Below are 15,570 nucleotides of genomic sequence, written 5' to 3' on the forward strand. Positions count from 1 at the left end.
GTTTTTTTTGGGTTTTTTAAAACGTGCTGAGTTTACTCAGTTCATCCCTTTTTAAAAAATTTAAATGCACTAATCACATTACTCATCTTTATCAGTCAACGTAATGCCTATCTGTTCTATCCCCCTTATAAATACTGAAGTAAAATACTTATTTAATAATTCTACTATTTCTTTTATCATTACCTGTGGTATTATCCTGTCTATCCTCAAGTCATCCTATTGTCAATTCTTTTTACTGATGAGCCTGTAAATTCCTTCAGTTTTTTTGTTCCTTGATAATTTAATTTCATAGTTCCTCTTTGCCTTCCTAATTGTTTCTTTGGCTTCTCTCCAAATCTCTGTGTATTCTCTCTTATCAGTAGGTATTCAGTAACAGACTGTACTCACCTGTAGTTGGGGAGATTGTTGCAACTGTTCATTCTCAGAGAAAACGAAAGATGGTGATATATCAAGGGGGACCTTTTTCATAATTAGAACGACTTGACTCGGATTCTCCCGCAGTTTGGCAACCAGATTTTTCAATGTCCACCCAACCTAATGGTGCAGGAAAGAACAATAATTAATTGTCTCCAGGGGGAAGCCCATTGTTACAAAGAATGTTACCACAAAGTTTCGCTTTAGTATCAATGTCAATAAATAAGGGCCAGGATTCTCCCCTACCCGGCGGGGCGGGGGGTCCCGGCGTAGCGGAGTGGCGCCAACCACTCCGGCGTCAGGCCTCCCAAAGATGCAGAATTTTCTGCACCTTTAGAGGCTAGGCCCGCGCCGGAGTGGTTGGCGCCACGCCGACTGGCGCCCAAACCGGTGCCAATGGCCTTTGGCGCCCGCCGCCCAGCGTCGGGGCTGGCCGAAAGGCCTTCGCCGGTTCACGCATGCGCCGGTGCGTCAGCGGCCACCGACATCACCACCAGCGCATGCGCGGTAGGGAGGTTCTCTTCCGCCTCCGCCATGATGGAGGCCGTGGTGGCGGCGGAAGAAAAAGAGTGCCCCCATGGCACTGGCCCGCCGGCCGATCGGTGGGCCCCGATCGTGGGCCAGGCCACTGTGGGGGCACCCCCTGGGGTCCGATCGGCCCGCACCACCCCCAGGACCCCGTGGGCCCGCTCGTGCCGCCAATCCCACCGGCACCAGAGGTGCTCCAATTCCCGCCGGCGGGAGAGGCCTGTCAGCAGCGGGACTTCGGCCCATCGCGGGCCGGAGAATCGCCACGGGGGGCCCACCGATCGGCGCGGCGCGATTCCCACTACGGCCGATTCCCGGGTGGCGGAGAAGTCCGGCCACGGCAGGGGCAGGATTTACGCCGGCCCCGGACGATTCCCCGACTCTGCGGGGGTTGGAGAATTCCGCCCAAGGGGAGAGACTTTCGGAAACTATAACTAAAATGTATTTTAGCAGCTCTGTGCACTAGCATACTGCCTCATTGCTCAGTAATAGATTGGCACAGTGTACTTGCAAGTTCCTATCTCAGTCAGATGATTTTGGTGGAAGAGGATGATAAAGAATGCAGGATCGTAGAATGACAGCCGTCAAGCACATGCACGAAAATAGGATGGCAGCTGGCTGGGAGCAGCTCTTATTCCCTCTCTCTCGAGTCACGGCGACTGTCACTATGATAGAAAACTTTTACCTCGTAGCCAATGTGGTGGCTCGAGACATACACTAAGCTTGAAAAATGGCTGAAGGGGAGGTTAACCAAGTATAGGGTGGTATGGCTGCGGGCACCGTGGGCGGGATCAACATGCACAGCCCAGAATGAGACACGGTCCTGCGGACAGGACTGGAACCCAAGGAGCAGGAAGGAACCAGGGTATTAGACGGATTTTGAGTTGGCTATCATTGCAGCGTGGACCTTTCCCAGGAGACCTGGCCTATTCAGCAGTTTGTGCACCACCGATGCAACCGAAGGGGTACGTTGCCACGTGAGACAAATACAAAAAAAAAGCAACAGCAGCCGCAGTCCAAAGCGCCACTGGACATAGTGGAGAAGAACTTTGAAGATGAGCATGCAATGCATCAGTTACATATGGTCCAATTGAATAAGACGGCTCCGATTGAAATTGTCTGAAGGTAAATAGTTGGCCCTTTCAAATGGAAGTTGGCATCGGGACACTTTGGTGATTGAAGTGGACCCTCCAATATTTTCGTGCAGTAATACAATATATCTTTTTTTTTTAACTTTAACAAAAAGGAATTGGAGAGAAAAATAGGGAGACATTGAAAAAGAAATAAAAATCTTGGAAACATGTTCATTTTAATAGTCTGAACCCAACCCACCAAGGACAGGGGCGGTTATCCCACCTCTGGAAGTCTGACTTGATACTGTCAATCAGATTAATGCAATTACATTTATGAAGCAAGGCCCACTTGTCGGCCACCTGGAGTCCCAGAAAACAAAAGTCAGTCTCGGCAAGGCGAATTGAGGCGTCCCCAATTGGGCTCTCATCACCATAGGGGTTGACCGGGAAACATGGGGGTTGACCAGGAAACATTCACTCTTGTCCAAGTTCGACATGTAACCAGAGAAGGAGGCAAAAATTTTAAACAGCTTCATCATCTCGCCCAAGGAGGATAATGGGTCCAAAATAGAGAGAAGTAGGTCATCCACATAAAGGGACATCCGATGTTCCACCCCTCACCAATTTATCCCACGCCATTTAACACTGCGCCATAGTAAGCGGTTCTATTGCCAAGCAAACAGGAGTGGAGACAGTGGACACCCCCATCTCGTGTCCCTATCCAACAGAAAAAAATCAGAGTTCAGGGCATTCATACGAACACTGGCGGTGGCGGGCAGTAGTAGAATCCAGGAAATAAACCCGTGGCCAAATCAAACCGCCCCAGAATCTCAAACAGATACTCCCCTCGACTCTATCAAATAACGTTTTGGATATCGAGGGAAACAATCACCTCCGGTTTAGTTGTCAAGAAGGGAGGAAAAGACAGTGTTTATCAGGCGACATGTATTGGCTGATAATTGTCAACCCTCAACTAAGCCAGTCTGATCCTCCAAGATTACCCCTGGGGGGCAGGGCTCCAGCCACAGCGCCAGCACCTTGGCAAGTAACATAACATCCTCATTCAAGAGTGAGATAGTTCAATGCAACCCACACTCTGTTGGGTCTTTGTCTTTCTGGAGAATCAAGGAGATAGAGGCCTGTGTGGGGGTAGAGGGCAACAAACCGCGGGATAAGGAATCATTAAACATGTCCAGAATTAAAGGCACCAATTGCTCCGTGAACTTTTAAAAAATCAATGGGAAAGCAATCAATGGGTCAGGATCTTTGCAGTCTGCATCAACCAATGCATTTTATACCCAAGATGGCAACCAAACCAAATAAAAAGACTGAACTAAGAAAAATCTGCAGGCACCAACAGCAAACAACCCCCATGTGCCATCACCCTTGAATATTACCACACCCGAATAGACATAGAAAGAGGCATAGCAAACACAAAGAACCAAAATCTACTTCTAACAAACCTAACCAAAAAATGAACTCTTAAGCTCATTATCTAAGAAACTACAATAATGAGTTGCAGCAAACCCTTCAAAACCACTCCTATTAGCCAATATTTAGGTTAGCAGGGTGGCTCCCAATTAGAGTTTAAAAAATGGTTATGAACAATAAAATACTATATCATAAACCATTGCACTCCAAAAGGGAGTTATATATTATCATAACCAATAGAACAGAACCTCACATAGAACTAAACCCCAAATCCAAGCCCAAACTGTAAAAATACAACAACAGGAAAATACAAGAACAAACATGAAACCCTAACGATGCAACAATTCAACATGCCCGTCCCCAACACCCAAAAACTCAATCACGCCACACCCAACCCGTGTTTCTTAACAAAGGAGTCCGCCTTTCTCACGGCAACAAATAAATTGTCCTTTCCAACAAAAATCACGAAGCCAAGCCGGGTATCGCACACTGAAACGGACTCCACTTCTACACAGGGCAGCCTTGGCTTTATGGAACACAGTCCTCTTCTTCTTTAGCTCTGTTCCAACATCTTGGTAGAACCTGATGGCGAGGCCCTCCCATCTGAAGGCCCGATGCTCCTTTGCCCATCTCAGAAACCGCTCTCTCTCTATGAAACTATGGATCTTCACTCTTACCACATTTGGTGGATCCTCAGAATGAGGCCAGTGGGCTCATTCCAACTCAGGAGGGGACCCGAATCCACCTTTCCTCCACCATCTTACCAAACATATCTGCAAATTCTCCGTGGGCAAATGCCGATTCGAGGGAATCATAGATTCGAGCCAGGAAAGTGGGATTGGAATTTTCGGAGATGGGAGGAGAGGGGTGTTTGGGTATTAAAGGATTTGCCTTCCCCCTACATTACGCTACCAGAAGACCCAGGAACACGATATTTAAGCTGGAAGAGCATTACAGAGAAGGTTTGAAAAATTGAAGGAACCGGGGGGGGGGGAATATGGGATGGGACAGGGGGAAATGTTTAGGTATATACAGGTCCGAAATTTTGCCAGGATGGAGGTACAGAGCTTTCCGATGTCGCGGCCCCCACACTGCTGGAAGAGATATTGACGACACAGGGAGTGGAGATGTGGGTGGCATAGCCAATTTATGAGGTGATTCTGGGGGAAAATAAGGTATCGCTAGAAAAGATTAAGGTGAAGTGGGAGGGAGAGTTGGGGGAGGATATTGAGGAGGAGTCATGGTGTGAGGTGCTCTGGAGGGTGAATGCGTTAACTTCATTCGCAAGGTTGGGACTGATGCAGTTGAAGATGGTATACAGGGCGCACCTCACATGGGCGAGGATGAGCCGACTTTTTGAGGGGGTGGAGGATGTTTGTGAACAGTGGGAATGGGGCGGGGCACTAATCTTGTTCATATGTTTTGGTCCTGTCCAAAACTGGAGGGGTATTGGAGGGAGGTATTTAAGGTAATCTCAAAAGATGGTGCACGTGAGTCCTGAACCGGGTCCCCTAGAAGCCATATTCAGCGTGTCGGATCGGCCGGGGTTGGAAGCAGGTGCAGAGGCAGATGTCTTGGCCTTCGCCTAGCTCATCGCCCAAAGGCAGGTTCTGTTGGGGTGGAGATCGGCTTCTCCACCGTGGTGGTGGTGGTTGGGGGGGGGGGGGGGGGGGGGGGGCGGAGAGATTGTCATTGTATTTGTTGTTATTGTTGATTATCTGTTGTAAATTTTGATGCAAATATGGAAAAAGGAGAATAAAAATATTTATAACAAAGTACTCCGTGGGTATTGGGCAATCCATCCCCTCTGGCAGCCCCACAATTCGGTTGTTTTACCTCCTGGATCAACTTTCTAGACCATTCACTTTGGCCTTCAACGACTTGCTCGCTTTGGCCACAAAAGACATCTCTGCTTCCAGTGAGGCAATCTGATATCTGCGTCTCAAAAGTGTCACTCCCATATCTTACCGTGGCTCCATCACGGTTTCATTGGTCTTCTCCAGCGCCACTCGGATGGGGGCCAAGGCCTCCTCCATTGATTTCAGGAAGTCCTCCAACCCAATTGCCAGTGTTTATGAAATTTCTTTGCAAAGGTACTCTAAAGCGCCTCGGGCATGAATGGAGTGGTCGGAGCCCCAGAAGCTGCCTCTGCCATTCTATCTGCCGACGATCTCGGAGAGGCCTCCGACTCTATCGACAAACTTCTGCTGTCCACCTCCTTTCCCTGACTTTTATGGCATTTCAATCAAATAAGATCCTTATTCCATTAATTACATGGGTTTTCAAAGTGAAAATATTCCCTGATACTAAGAGAAAAGGGCAAAATGTACAGGACCACCTCCTGCGTGCCTTCCATTACGCTACCGGAAGACCCAGGAACACAATATTTAAGCTGGAAGAGCATTACAGAGAAGTTTTTGACATATTTTGAGGATCAGCTAATACCCCAGTAGCCTACAGCGGGCAGGAGGTCAACATGCCTTTGGTTGTCATGGATGGACATGGACCCAGTCTGTTGGGAAGATTAGGCTCAACTGGCTGGAAATCTTCAAAATATCTGATGGCATTCTCCCAAGATGTCTTGAGGATGTATAAAGACGTCCTCCATAATGAATTGGGCCTGACCAAGGGCATAAAAGCCTAAATATATGTCAATCTGTATTCGACACCCAAGTTCTTCAGAGCCAGACCAGTGCCAGACACATTTCATCAGAAGGTTGAAGCAGAACTAAAGACATAGGAAGAGGTGGGTATAACCAAGCCGGTTCAGTTTTCAGAATGGGCGGTGCCGATAATCCCTGTCCTTAAACTTGATCTTTCAATATCAATTTGTGGGGACTATATGCCGACCATAAATCAGGTTGCCCAAGTCGATCGGTACGCGATTCCCCGATTGAGGACTTCTATGCTAAGCTGGCAGGGGGCATCACTTATTCAAATTGGACCGCAGTCACACCAGCTGCAACTAGAATTGGATGAGGAGTCTGAGAGATTTGATACAATCAATACCTAAAAGGTCTCTTCCAGTATACCAGACTGTTATTTCGAATGTAGCCTCAACATTGGCACCATTATACTAAGGAAGAATCAGCGGTAGCAATGGAGGGAGCCCCAAGAGAAAGCCTTCCGAGTCGTGAAGCATCAGTCTTCAAACCTCTTGCTGCACTTTGATTGGGAAAAACAATCATATCGTTGTGCGTCCCCTTATGGTATAGAAAATGTTTAACCCAGCAAAATGGGAGATGGTTCAGAATGCCTCATCACCTTTTCCTCAAGGGCACTTTCTGAAGCAGAACAAAACGTTGCCCAGATTAAGGAGGAGGGCTTATCGGTTATAAGCAGTGTGAAGAAATTCCACCAGAACGTGTACAGTTGACAGTTCGACATAGTGACTGACCACAAACCATTGCTGCGTCTGTTAAGGGAAGATAAACCCATACTGCCCATAGCCTGGGCTAGGGTGCAGCATTGGGGCCTGATGTTGGCAGCCTCCAACTATGCTTTTCAGCACCAATCTGGGACACAAATTGCTAATGTGGATGCATCAAGTCACCTGCCACCCAAGAGCATTCTGCCACCACTGGTACCCCAGGAGACCATTATAGCCCTAAACTTCCTGGACACTTTGCCAGCATCCACGGGACACATCCGCAGTTGGACCCAAAGAGACCCTATTCTTTCAAAGGTTAAACAAATTATACAGTCTGGCTAGAGATACGAGAAATCTGAACAGCTGAGGCCCACCTTCATTCGTCAATACGAGCTGGCATGTGAAGATGGCATAATTCTGTGAGGATCACAGATGGGTCATTCCCACTCAGGCCAGGGGGACCTCTCCTTCATGAGCGAGACAGTGCCCACATCGGGCAGACAAAGATGAAGATGCTAGCACGCAGTTATGTCTGCTGACCAGGCATAGATAAAGCCAAGTATAACAGTGCCACCCTTGGTAATACAACCATCTTTACCACCTTCCGCCACCCTTCACCCTTGGGAATGGCTGGGTTGCCAGTGCACCAGGGTCCGCATTAATTATGCGGGCCCGGTTATGGGCAAGATGTTTTTAACGGCCATGTTTTTAGCCGAGTGTTAGCAATTCATGGGCTTCCCGGGTCAATTGTTTTGGATATTGGTGCACCATTCACTGGTGACGATGACCAGGTTTTTGTGCGAATAAATTACATACGACACACAAGGATAGCCCCGTACCACCCAGCATACAATGAATTGGCCAGCCAAACTTTCAAGAATGCCATGAAAAAGCAATCTGATAAACCACTTTGCCAGAGGTTGGCTAATCATAGATCATAGAATTTACAGTGCAGAAGGAGGCCATTCGGCCCATCGAGTCTGCACCGGCTCCTGGAAAGAGCACCCTACCCAAGGTTAACACCTCCACCCTATCCCCATAACCCAGTAACCCCACCCAACACTAAGGGCAATTTTGGACACTAAGGGCAATTTAACATGTCTAATCCACCTAACCTGCACATCTTTGGACTGTGGGAGGAAACCGGAGCACCCGGAGGAAACCCACGCACACACGGGGAGGATGTGCAGACTCCGCACAGACAGTGACCCAAGCCGGAATCGAACCTGGGACCCTGGAGCTGTGAAGCGATTGTGCTAACCACTATGCTACCGTGCTGCCCACAATGTTTCCTTGTTGTGCAACTCAACCCCTCATTCAACTACTGGGGTCACAGCAGTTGAGATGCTCATGGCCCATTGGTTGAGAACCCGATTGGACCATGTATTTCCAAATTTGGCAATGGGTGAAGGCACGTCAGGCCTCCCAGAAGAGTCAGTGGTCGGAGCAGAAGAGCGGCAGGTCATTCCAGGTGGGAGGCCCAATTTTGGTCCGTAGTTTTGTTTCAGGTTCGCCTTGGTTAGAAGGATGGGTTGTGGCCCGGGCAGGGCCAGTGCCTTATGTGGTCAATGTCGACAGGGAAGACTGTCAGGAAGCATGCCGACCTCATGGAGGGGTGCCAACCCCCAACATGGGGCTGACAAGTCCAGTGAGCGTTGTAGATACTCCTATACCTTGGCCCAGCCAAGGGAGCCAGGGATTCCCATTTCTGTTCAACTAGCTGCATTTTAAGTTGGTGAGGCCAGTTTGCCTGTTGCGGAAGTAGTGCCTCCTGAGGCGGCCCATAAGAGTGCCGAGCCTGTAGCAGGGCTATGGAGGTCCGGGAGGACTTGCGAGGCCTCCGGACCAATTTACTTTTTGATGGACTCTCTTTCCCCGGTTGACTCTGTTAACAATTATAACTTTCGTACAGAATTTTTGGGATAATATAATAAAGGACTTAAGGAGGAGGGATGTGGTAGGGTGGTCCCTTTAAGGGGGTGGGCTCCATAGACCACCTTGGGGCCAATCACGTGGGAGTATGTAAAACCCAACCAATAGGGAGTTTGCGCGGAGTCCTGGGAGCAGGACCCTGGGGCAGTGTGAACCAGGGTGAGATTAAAGATTTATTGTATATTGTTCTATGCCTGTTACTCAGCTGCCTTTGCCTATCATCAATAAATCCCTTTGTTAACTGCTGGAAGCCTCCAGTGCAAGTCTCAAGCCACCATAGGTGGCAAATTTGCACACTAGGGCTGTACCTTTCAAAACTACCCCGATGGTATTAAAAGGAATGTGAAATGGATAGGGGGGTAGATAAAAGTCAGTTCCAGTTAGAGTTAGCACTGGAACAAATGAGTTATGCTGAATGGTCATGTGTGATAGAACATCTACATTCATCTCATCCCTGCATCATCAAATAACCAATTATACACCATCCTCCAAACCTGATCCTTACATACCTCCACCTCTTGGCCCGTACAGCCCTTCATTCAAAACTCAGTTTATAGCACAACTAAATTCTAATACTTACTACAACCATATCATTCACCTGGACCACCTCATCTCCTGGACGAATCTTCTGAGAACGATGAGCTGGAGACTGAAAAAAAAAAAAGCAAGTGAAGACAAGTTCATAAAAACACTCACTCAATTATTAACAATCCACACCAGGTATATACACTCCTAGGTTAGACTGCCACTCCTAGGTTAGACTGCAATGCTCCCCTCTCCTGCTCAGCCCCATCAAGAGATGTCAATACCAAAAGCTTTAGAATGGAAGCCAGGGGATATTTTGGAATCTCTGGCTGTAATGTTCTTTGCATCTCCCATTCTCCAACTTCCAAGGAATTCTGCAGCAATTCACCGAGGACGTACTTAATTTTCTATTAAGTTCAGTTTGTACAAACGAACCAACGCTCAAGATTCAACTTGGGTTTGTATGGCAATGATTGTTAGTATTTAATAGGTCCTTTTTGATGGACGTTCAATTCCCAATAGTTTAAGGTGAACAGGTGTCATGTCTTGATTAGATACTTATACTCAAATGTGTATATAAGGAAAAGTCAGCCAGCACTGGGGTATGATGTTAGAGTGGAGAATAAGTTCTGTGGAAAGCAACAAACGGACTCTACTGAAGCATCTAGTTTCAGTGTCTTCCTCACAACCATCATTGGGAATACCACTGACTTTGCTGGCAGAGGATGGCTGCCTGAAAGTGAAGATTAGAGTTTGAGATTTACTTCCAGACAAAAAATTGGAATTGGAGTTGATTCTTTTCGAGAGAAGATTGTAATTTGGAGACGTTTTGAAGAAAGATAACTGAAATCAGATAGAAGGTGGCAGGATATGACTTTCCACCACTGTTTTGTGAAACAGAACCTTTTGGTCAATTGAAAAATGAAGTCGAGAGACTTCCGGTTGCGGCTATGTGGAGCTAAGCTGCACGTTCGGCAGCTCCCGCTTTAAAAGGACTTGTGGGCTCTTTTAAGGGCCCCAAACGGCGCTGATTCGACGATTCCCGGTGGATAAAGGCGTCTGGAGCAAAACCCCCCGGGATTTATGGTTCGGACTCGAAGTGGGGCGAGGAGAAAAACGGCAGCAGCTCCCCTGGAAAAGTGGGGGAAGGTGGACAAAATGGCAGCCGGTGGAGCCCCTGAGGAGTGGAGGCAGTGGGCTGAGAAGCAGCAGGCGGCCCTTCTGCGCTATTTCACGGAGCTGAAAGGGGAGTTGTTGGAATCCCTGAAGGTGACGACGAGTAAGCTGCTGGAGACCCAGACAACCCAGGGTGCAGCGATACTCGAGTTGCAGCAGCAGGCCTCTGAGCGCGAGGAGGAGGTTTCGACCCTCGTGGGGAAGGTGGAGATACACGAGGCACTTCATAAAAAGTGGCAAGATCGGGTCGAGGAGATGGAACTTCGGTCACGGAGGAAGAACCTGCGGATCCTGGGCCTCGAGGAGGGGCTGGAGGGGTCGGACCTGCCGGCCTATGTGGCCGTGATGTTGAACTCGCTGGTGGGGGCAGGATCCTTCCATCTGCCCCTGGAGCTGGAGGGGGCCCATTGAGTGCTGGCCAGGCGGCCTAAGGCGAATGAACCCCCACGGGCGGTGCTGGTGCGGTTCCATCGGTTCAGTGACCGGGAGTGTGTTCTCCGATGGGCCAAGAAGGTGAGGAGTAGTAAGTGGGAGAATTCGGTAGTGCGTATCTACCAGGACTGGAGTGCGGAGGTGGCCAAGCAGAGAGCCGGGTTTAACCGGACGAAGGCGGTGCTCCATGGAAAGCAGGTGAAGTTCGGCATGTTGCCGCCTGCGTGCCTGTGGGTCACCTACAAGGACCGGCATCACTACTTTGAGACCCCGGAGGAAGCGTGGGCCTTTGTGCAGGCTGAAAAGCTGGACTTCAACTGGAGATTGGGGACTGTGGGAGTTTTTCTATTCTATTCATGTATCATTCTTTATGCTGTAGCGGGTTATTCTGTTTGTTTTTGTTTTTTCTCTTGCTTTCGGACGATGTGGGTTATGGTTTCGTGTTCTAAGGGGGGTACTGGGGTTTGTGGTTGATCAGTGTCTTTGTTTGTATGGAGTTGGTGGATGGGTTGGGACTGCAGTTTAGGAGCTGCGTTGGTGGGGTGGGGCAGTGTGAAAGCGCGGGCTTTTCTCTGGTTTCCCGCGCTGCGGGACGAGGGGGTGGAGCTGGTGGCGAGGGGCGTGGATATTAGACCGGGTTTCCCGCGCTGAAGCGGTGCCCAGGAGCTGATGCAGGGGAGGAGGAGGGACCTCATATCGGGAGGGGTCGGAGTTAGAGCGGGAGCTGCCGGGGTCAGCAGAAGTGAGCTGGCTCACGGGAGTACAGTGGAGGGAGAGTCGCGGCTAGGAGGGGTCCTAGCCTGGGGGGGGGGGGGGGGAGATACCGGGTTGCTGCTGGATTGGCCAGGGAGGAGTTCGGGGGGGTCAGGGTGAGGCTCTATCGCCGTGGGAAACGGGCCGAATGGGTGATGGCCAGGGGCGAACAGTCGATGGGTTATGGCTAGTCGACGGGGGAGGGGGGCGGGGTGCCCCCTGAGCCGGCCGATTACGTGGAACGTGAGGGGGTTGAATGGGCCGGTTAAGCGGGCCCGGGTGTTCTCGCATCTGAAGGGGCTGAAGGCGGACGTGGCCATGCTCCAGGAGACCCACCTGAAGGTGGCAGACCAGGTCCGTCTGAGGAAGGGGTGGGTGGGGCAGGTTTTCCACTCAGGGCTCAACTTGAAGAACCGGGGGGTGGCGATCCTGGTGGGGAAGAGGGTGGCATTTGAGGCGTCTGAAGTTGTGGCTGATAGTGGCGGCAGATATGTGATGGTGAGCGGTAAGCTGCAGGGGGAGAGGGTGGTGTTGGTTAATGTGTATGCCCCAAATTGGGATGATGCTGGTTTCATGAGGCGTATGTTGGGCCGCACTCCTGGCCTGGAGGTGGGGGGCTTGATCATGGGGGGGGGGGACTTCAATACGGTGCTGGCTCCCCTACTGGATCGTTCTAGTTCAAGGACAGGCAGGAGGCCAACGGCGGCCAAGGTGTTGAGGGGGTTTATGGACCAGATGGGAGGAGTGGATCCCTGGAGGTTTGGGAGTACTCCTTTTTCTCCCACGTGCACAGGGTTTATTCCCGCATTGATTTCTTTGTTTTGAGCAGGGGACTGGTCCCGAGGGTGGAGGAGGCCGAGTGTTCGGCTATTGCGATTTCGTACCATGCTCCGCATTGGTGGATCTGGAGATGGGGGAGGCGCGGGACCAGCTCCCACCTTGGCGTCTGGACGTGGGGTTGTTGGCTGATGAGGAGGTGTGTAGGAGGGTTCGGGGATGTATCGAGAGGTACCTCGAGGTCAATGATACTGGGGAGGTCCACGTAGGGATGGTGTGGGAGGCTCTGAAGGCAGTGATTAGGGGGGAGCTGATCGTCATCCGAGCCCATAGGGAGAGAGGGGAGAGGAGGGAGAGACTGGTGGGGGAGCTGTTGAGTGTGGATAGGAGGTACGCGGAGGCCCTGGAGGAGGGATTGCTGGGGGAACGGCGTAGCCTGCAGGCCAAGTTTGATTTATTGACCACCAGAAAGGCGGAGACACAGTGGAGGAAGGCACATGGAGCAGTCTGTGAGTATGGAGAGAAGGCGAGCAGGATGCTGGCGTATCAGCTGCGTAAGCAGGACGCGGCTGGGGAGATTGGTGGAGTGAAGGATAGGGGTGAGAATGTGGTGCGGCAGGGGGCAGACATCAATGAGGTCTTTAGGGACTTCTATAGGGAACTGTACCGGTCGGAGCCGCCGGCGGTGGGAGGGGGAATGGAGAATTTTCTGGACAGGCTCCGATTTCCAAGGGTGCAGGAGGAGCAGGTGGAGGGACTGGGGGCGCCGATCGAGTTGGAGGAGCTGGTCAGTGGGATTGGCCATATGCAGTCGGGGAAGGCGCCGGGACCGGATGGGTTCCCGGTTGAATTTTATAAGAAATATGCGGACTTGCTGGGCCCCCTGTTGGTCAGGACCTTCAACGAGGCATGGGAGGGGGGTGTTCTGCCCACGACGATGTCTCGGGCACTAATCGCCCTGATCCTGAAGCGTGATAAGGACCCCTTGCAGTGCGGTTCATACAGGCCGATTTCACTGCTGAATGTAGACGCCAAGTTGCTGGCGATGATCTTGGCCACTAGAATAGAGGACTGGGTGCCGGGGGTGGTACATGAAGATCAGACGGGTTTTGTGAAGGGGAGGCAACTGAACACTAACGTGCAAAGGCTGCTAAATGTTATAATGATGCCGGCAGCAGAAGGAGAGGCGGAGATTGTGGTGGCATTGGATGCGGAGAAGGCCTTTGACAGGGTTGAGTGGGGGTACTTGTGGGAGGTGTTGGAGAGGTTCGGGTTTGGGGAGGGGTTTATTAAATGGGTGAGGTTGCTGTACGAGGCCCCGATGGCGAGTGTAGCAACAAATGGGAGGAGGTCCGAGTACTTCAGGCTCCACCGTGGGACGAGGCAGGGGTGCCCCCTGTCCCCCTTGCTTTTTGCGCTGGCAATAGAGCCTCTTGCCATGGCTCTCAGGGAGGCGAGGGGGTGAAGGGGTTTGGTGCGAGGTGGGGAGGAGCACCGAGTGTCGCTGTATGCGGACGACTTGCTGCTGTATGTAGCAGACCCGGTGGGGGGAATGCCGGAGGTGATGGAGATTCTGGCTGAGTTCAGGAGTTTCTCGGGATATAAATTGAACCTGGGCAAGAGTGAGCTGTTTGTCGTACACCCGGGAGATCAGGAGGAGGGGATTGGTAGGCTCCCGCTAAAGAGGGCAGTGAGGAGTTTTAGGGACCTGGGGGTTCAGGTGGCTAGGAGTTGGGGGACTCTGCACAAGCTCAATTTTACTAGGTTGGTGGAGCAGATGGATGAGTAATTTAAAAGGTGGGACATGCTGCCGTTGTCGTTGGCGGGTAGAGTACAGTCCGTTAAAAGGACGGTGCTCCCGAGGTTTTTGTTTTTGTTTCAGCGCCTCCCCATTTTCATTCCAAGGGCCTTTTTAGGAGGGTGAACAGCAGCATTCTGGAATTTGTTTAGGCGCACGGGACTCCGAGGGTAAGGAGGGTCTTTTTGGAGCGGGGCAGGGATAGAGGGGGGATGGCGCTGCCCAACCTCTCTGGGTACTATTGGGCGGCTAATGTCTCGATGGTACGCAAGTGGGTAATGGAGGGGGAGAGGGCAGCATGGAAAAGGATGGAGATGGCGTCCTGCGGAGGCACGAGCCTGAAGGCACTGGTAACGGCTCCGTTGCCGCTCCCTCCAACGAGGTACACCACGAGCCCGGTGGTGACGGCCACCCTCAAAATTTGGGGGCAGTGGAGGCGACACAGGGGGGACGTGGGGGCTCGGTGGAGGCCCCGCTGCGGGGGATCCACTGGTTTGTCCCAGGGAACATGGATGGCGGGTTCCTGGGGTGGCACAGGGCGGGCATCAGGAAGTTGGGAGACCTGTTTATTGACGGGAGGTTCGCGAGCCTGGGTGAACTGGAGAAGTTTGAGCTCCCCCCGGGGAATATGTTCAGGTACCTTCAGGTCAAGGCGTTTGCTAGGCGACAGGTAGAGGGGTTCCCTTTGCTGCCCCCGCGGGGGGTAAGGGATAGGGTGCTTTCGGGGGTGTGGGTCGGGGATGGGAAGGTGTCTGACATCTACCAGGTAATGCAGGAGGTGGGGGAGGCGTCGGTAGAGGAGCTGAAGGCTAAGTGGGAGGTGGAGCTGGGGGAGCAGATTGAGGTGGGGACGTGGGCGGACGCCCTGCAGAGGGTGAACTCCTCCTCTTCATGTGCGAGGCTTAGTCTCATCCAGTTCAAGGTGCTGCACCGGGCCCACATGTCCGGATCTAGGATGAGTAGGTTCTTTGGGGGCGAAGATAGGTGCGTCACGTGTTCGGGGAGTCCAGCGAACCATGCCCATATGTTCTGGGCATGCCCGGCACTGGAGGAGTTCTGGAGGGGGTGGCGAGGGCGGTGGGATCCAGGGTCAAGCCAGGCTGGGGACTCGCGATATTTGGGGTTGGGGTGGAGCCGGGAGTGCAGGAGGCGAAAGAGGCCGATGTCTTGGCCTTTGCGTCCCTAGTAGCCCGGCGGAGGATCTTGCTGCAGTGGAAAGATGCGAGACCTCCGAGTGTGGAGACCTGGATTAATGACATGGCGGGATTCATTAAGTTGGAGAGGGTTAAGTTCGCTTTGAGGGGGTCGGTACAAGGGTTCTTTAGGAGGTGGCAGCCTTTCCTCGACTTTCTGGCTCAACA

The 15,570-nt window shown here is 51.5% G+C and overlaps 1 protein-coding gene across 1 annotated transcript in view; it reads right to left on the minus strand.

Moving 5' to 3' along the window:
- cnksr1 (connector enhancer of kinase suppressor of Ras 1) overlaps positions 1–15,570 on the minus strand; it is a 143,874-nt gene that overhangs the window by 71,162 nt on the left and 57,142 nt on the right. The window contains exons 8-9 of the mRNA XM_038798021.1: positions 9,329–9,397; positions 388–534 (exon numbers count right to left, since the gene is read on the minus strand). Coding sequence (XP_038653949.1) covers positions 388–534; positions 9,329–9,397 — 216 coding nt within the window. The remainder of the gene's footprint in view (positions 1–387; positions 535–9,328; positions 9,398–15,570) is intronic.

Source organism: Scyliorhinus canicula, chromosome 1, assembly GCF_902713615.1.
Source record: "Scyliorhinus canicula chromosome 1, sScyCan1.1, whole genome shotgun sequence".
Taxonomy (NCBI): Eukaryota; Metazoa; Chordata; class Chondrichthyes; order Carcharhiniformes; family Scyliorhinidae; genus Scyliorhinus; species Scyliorhinus canicula.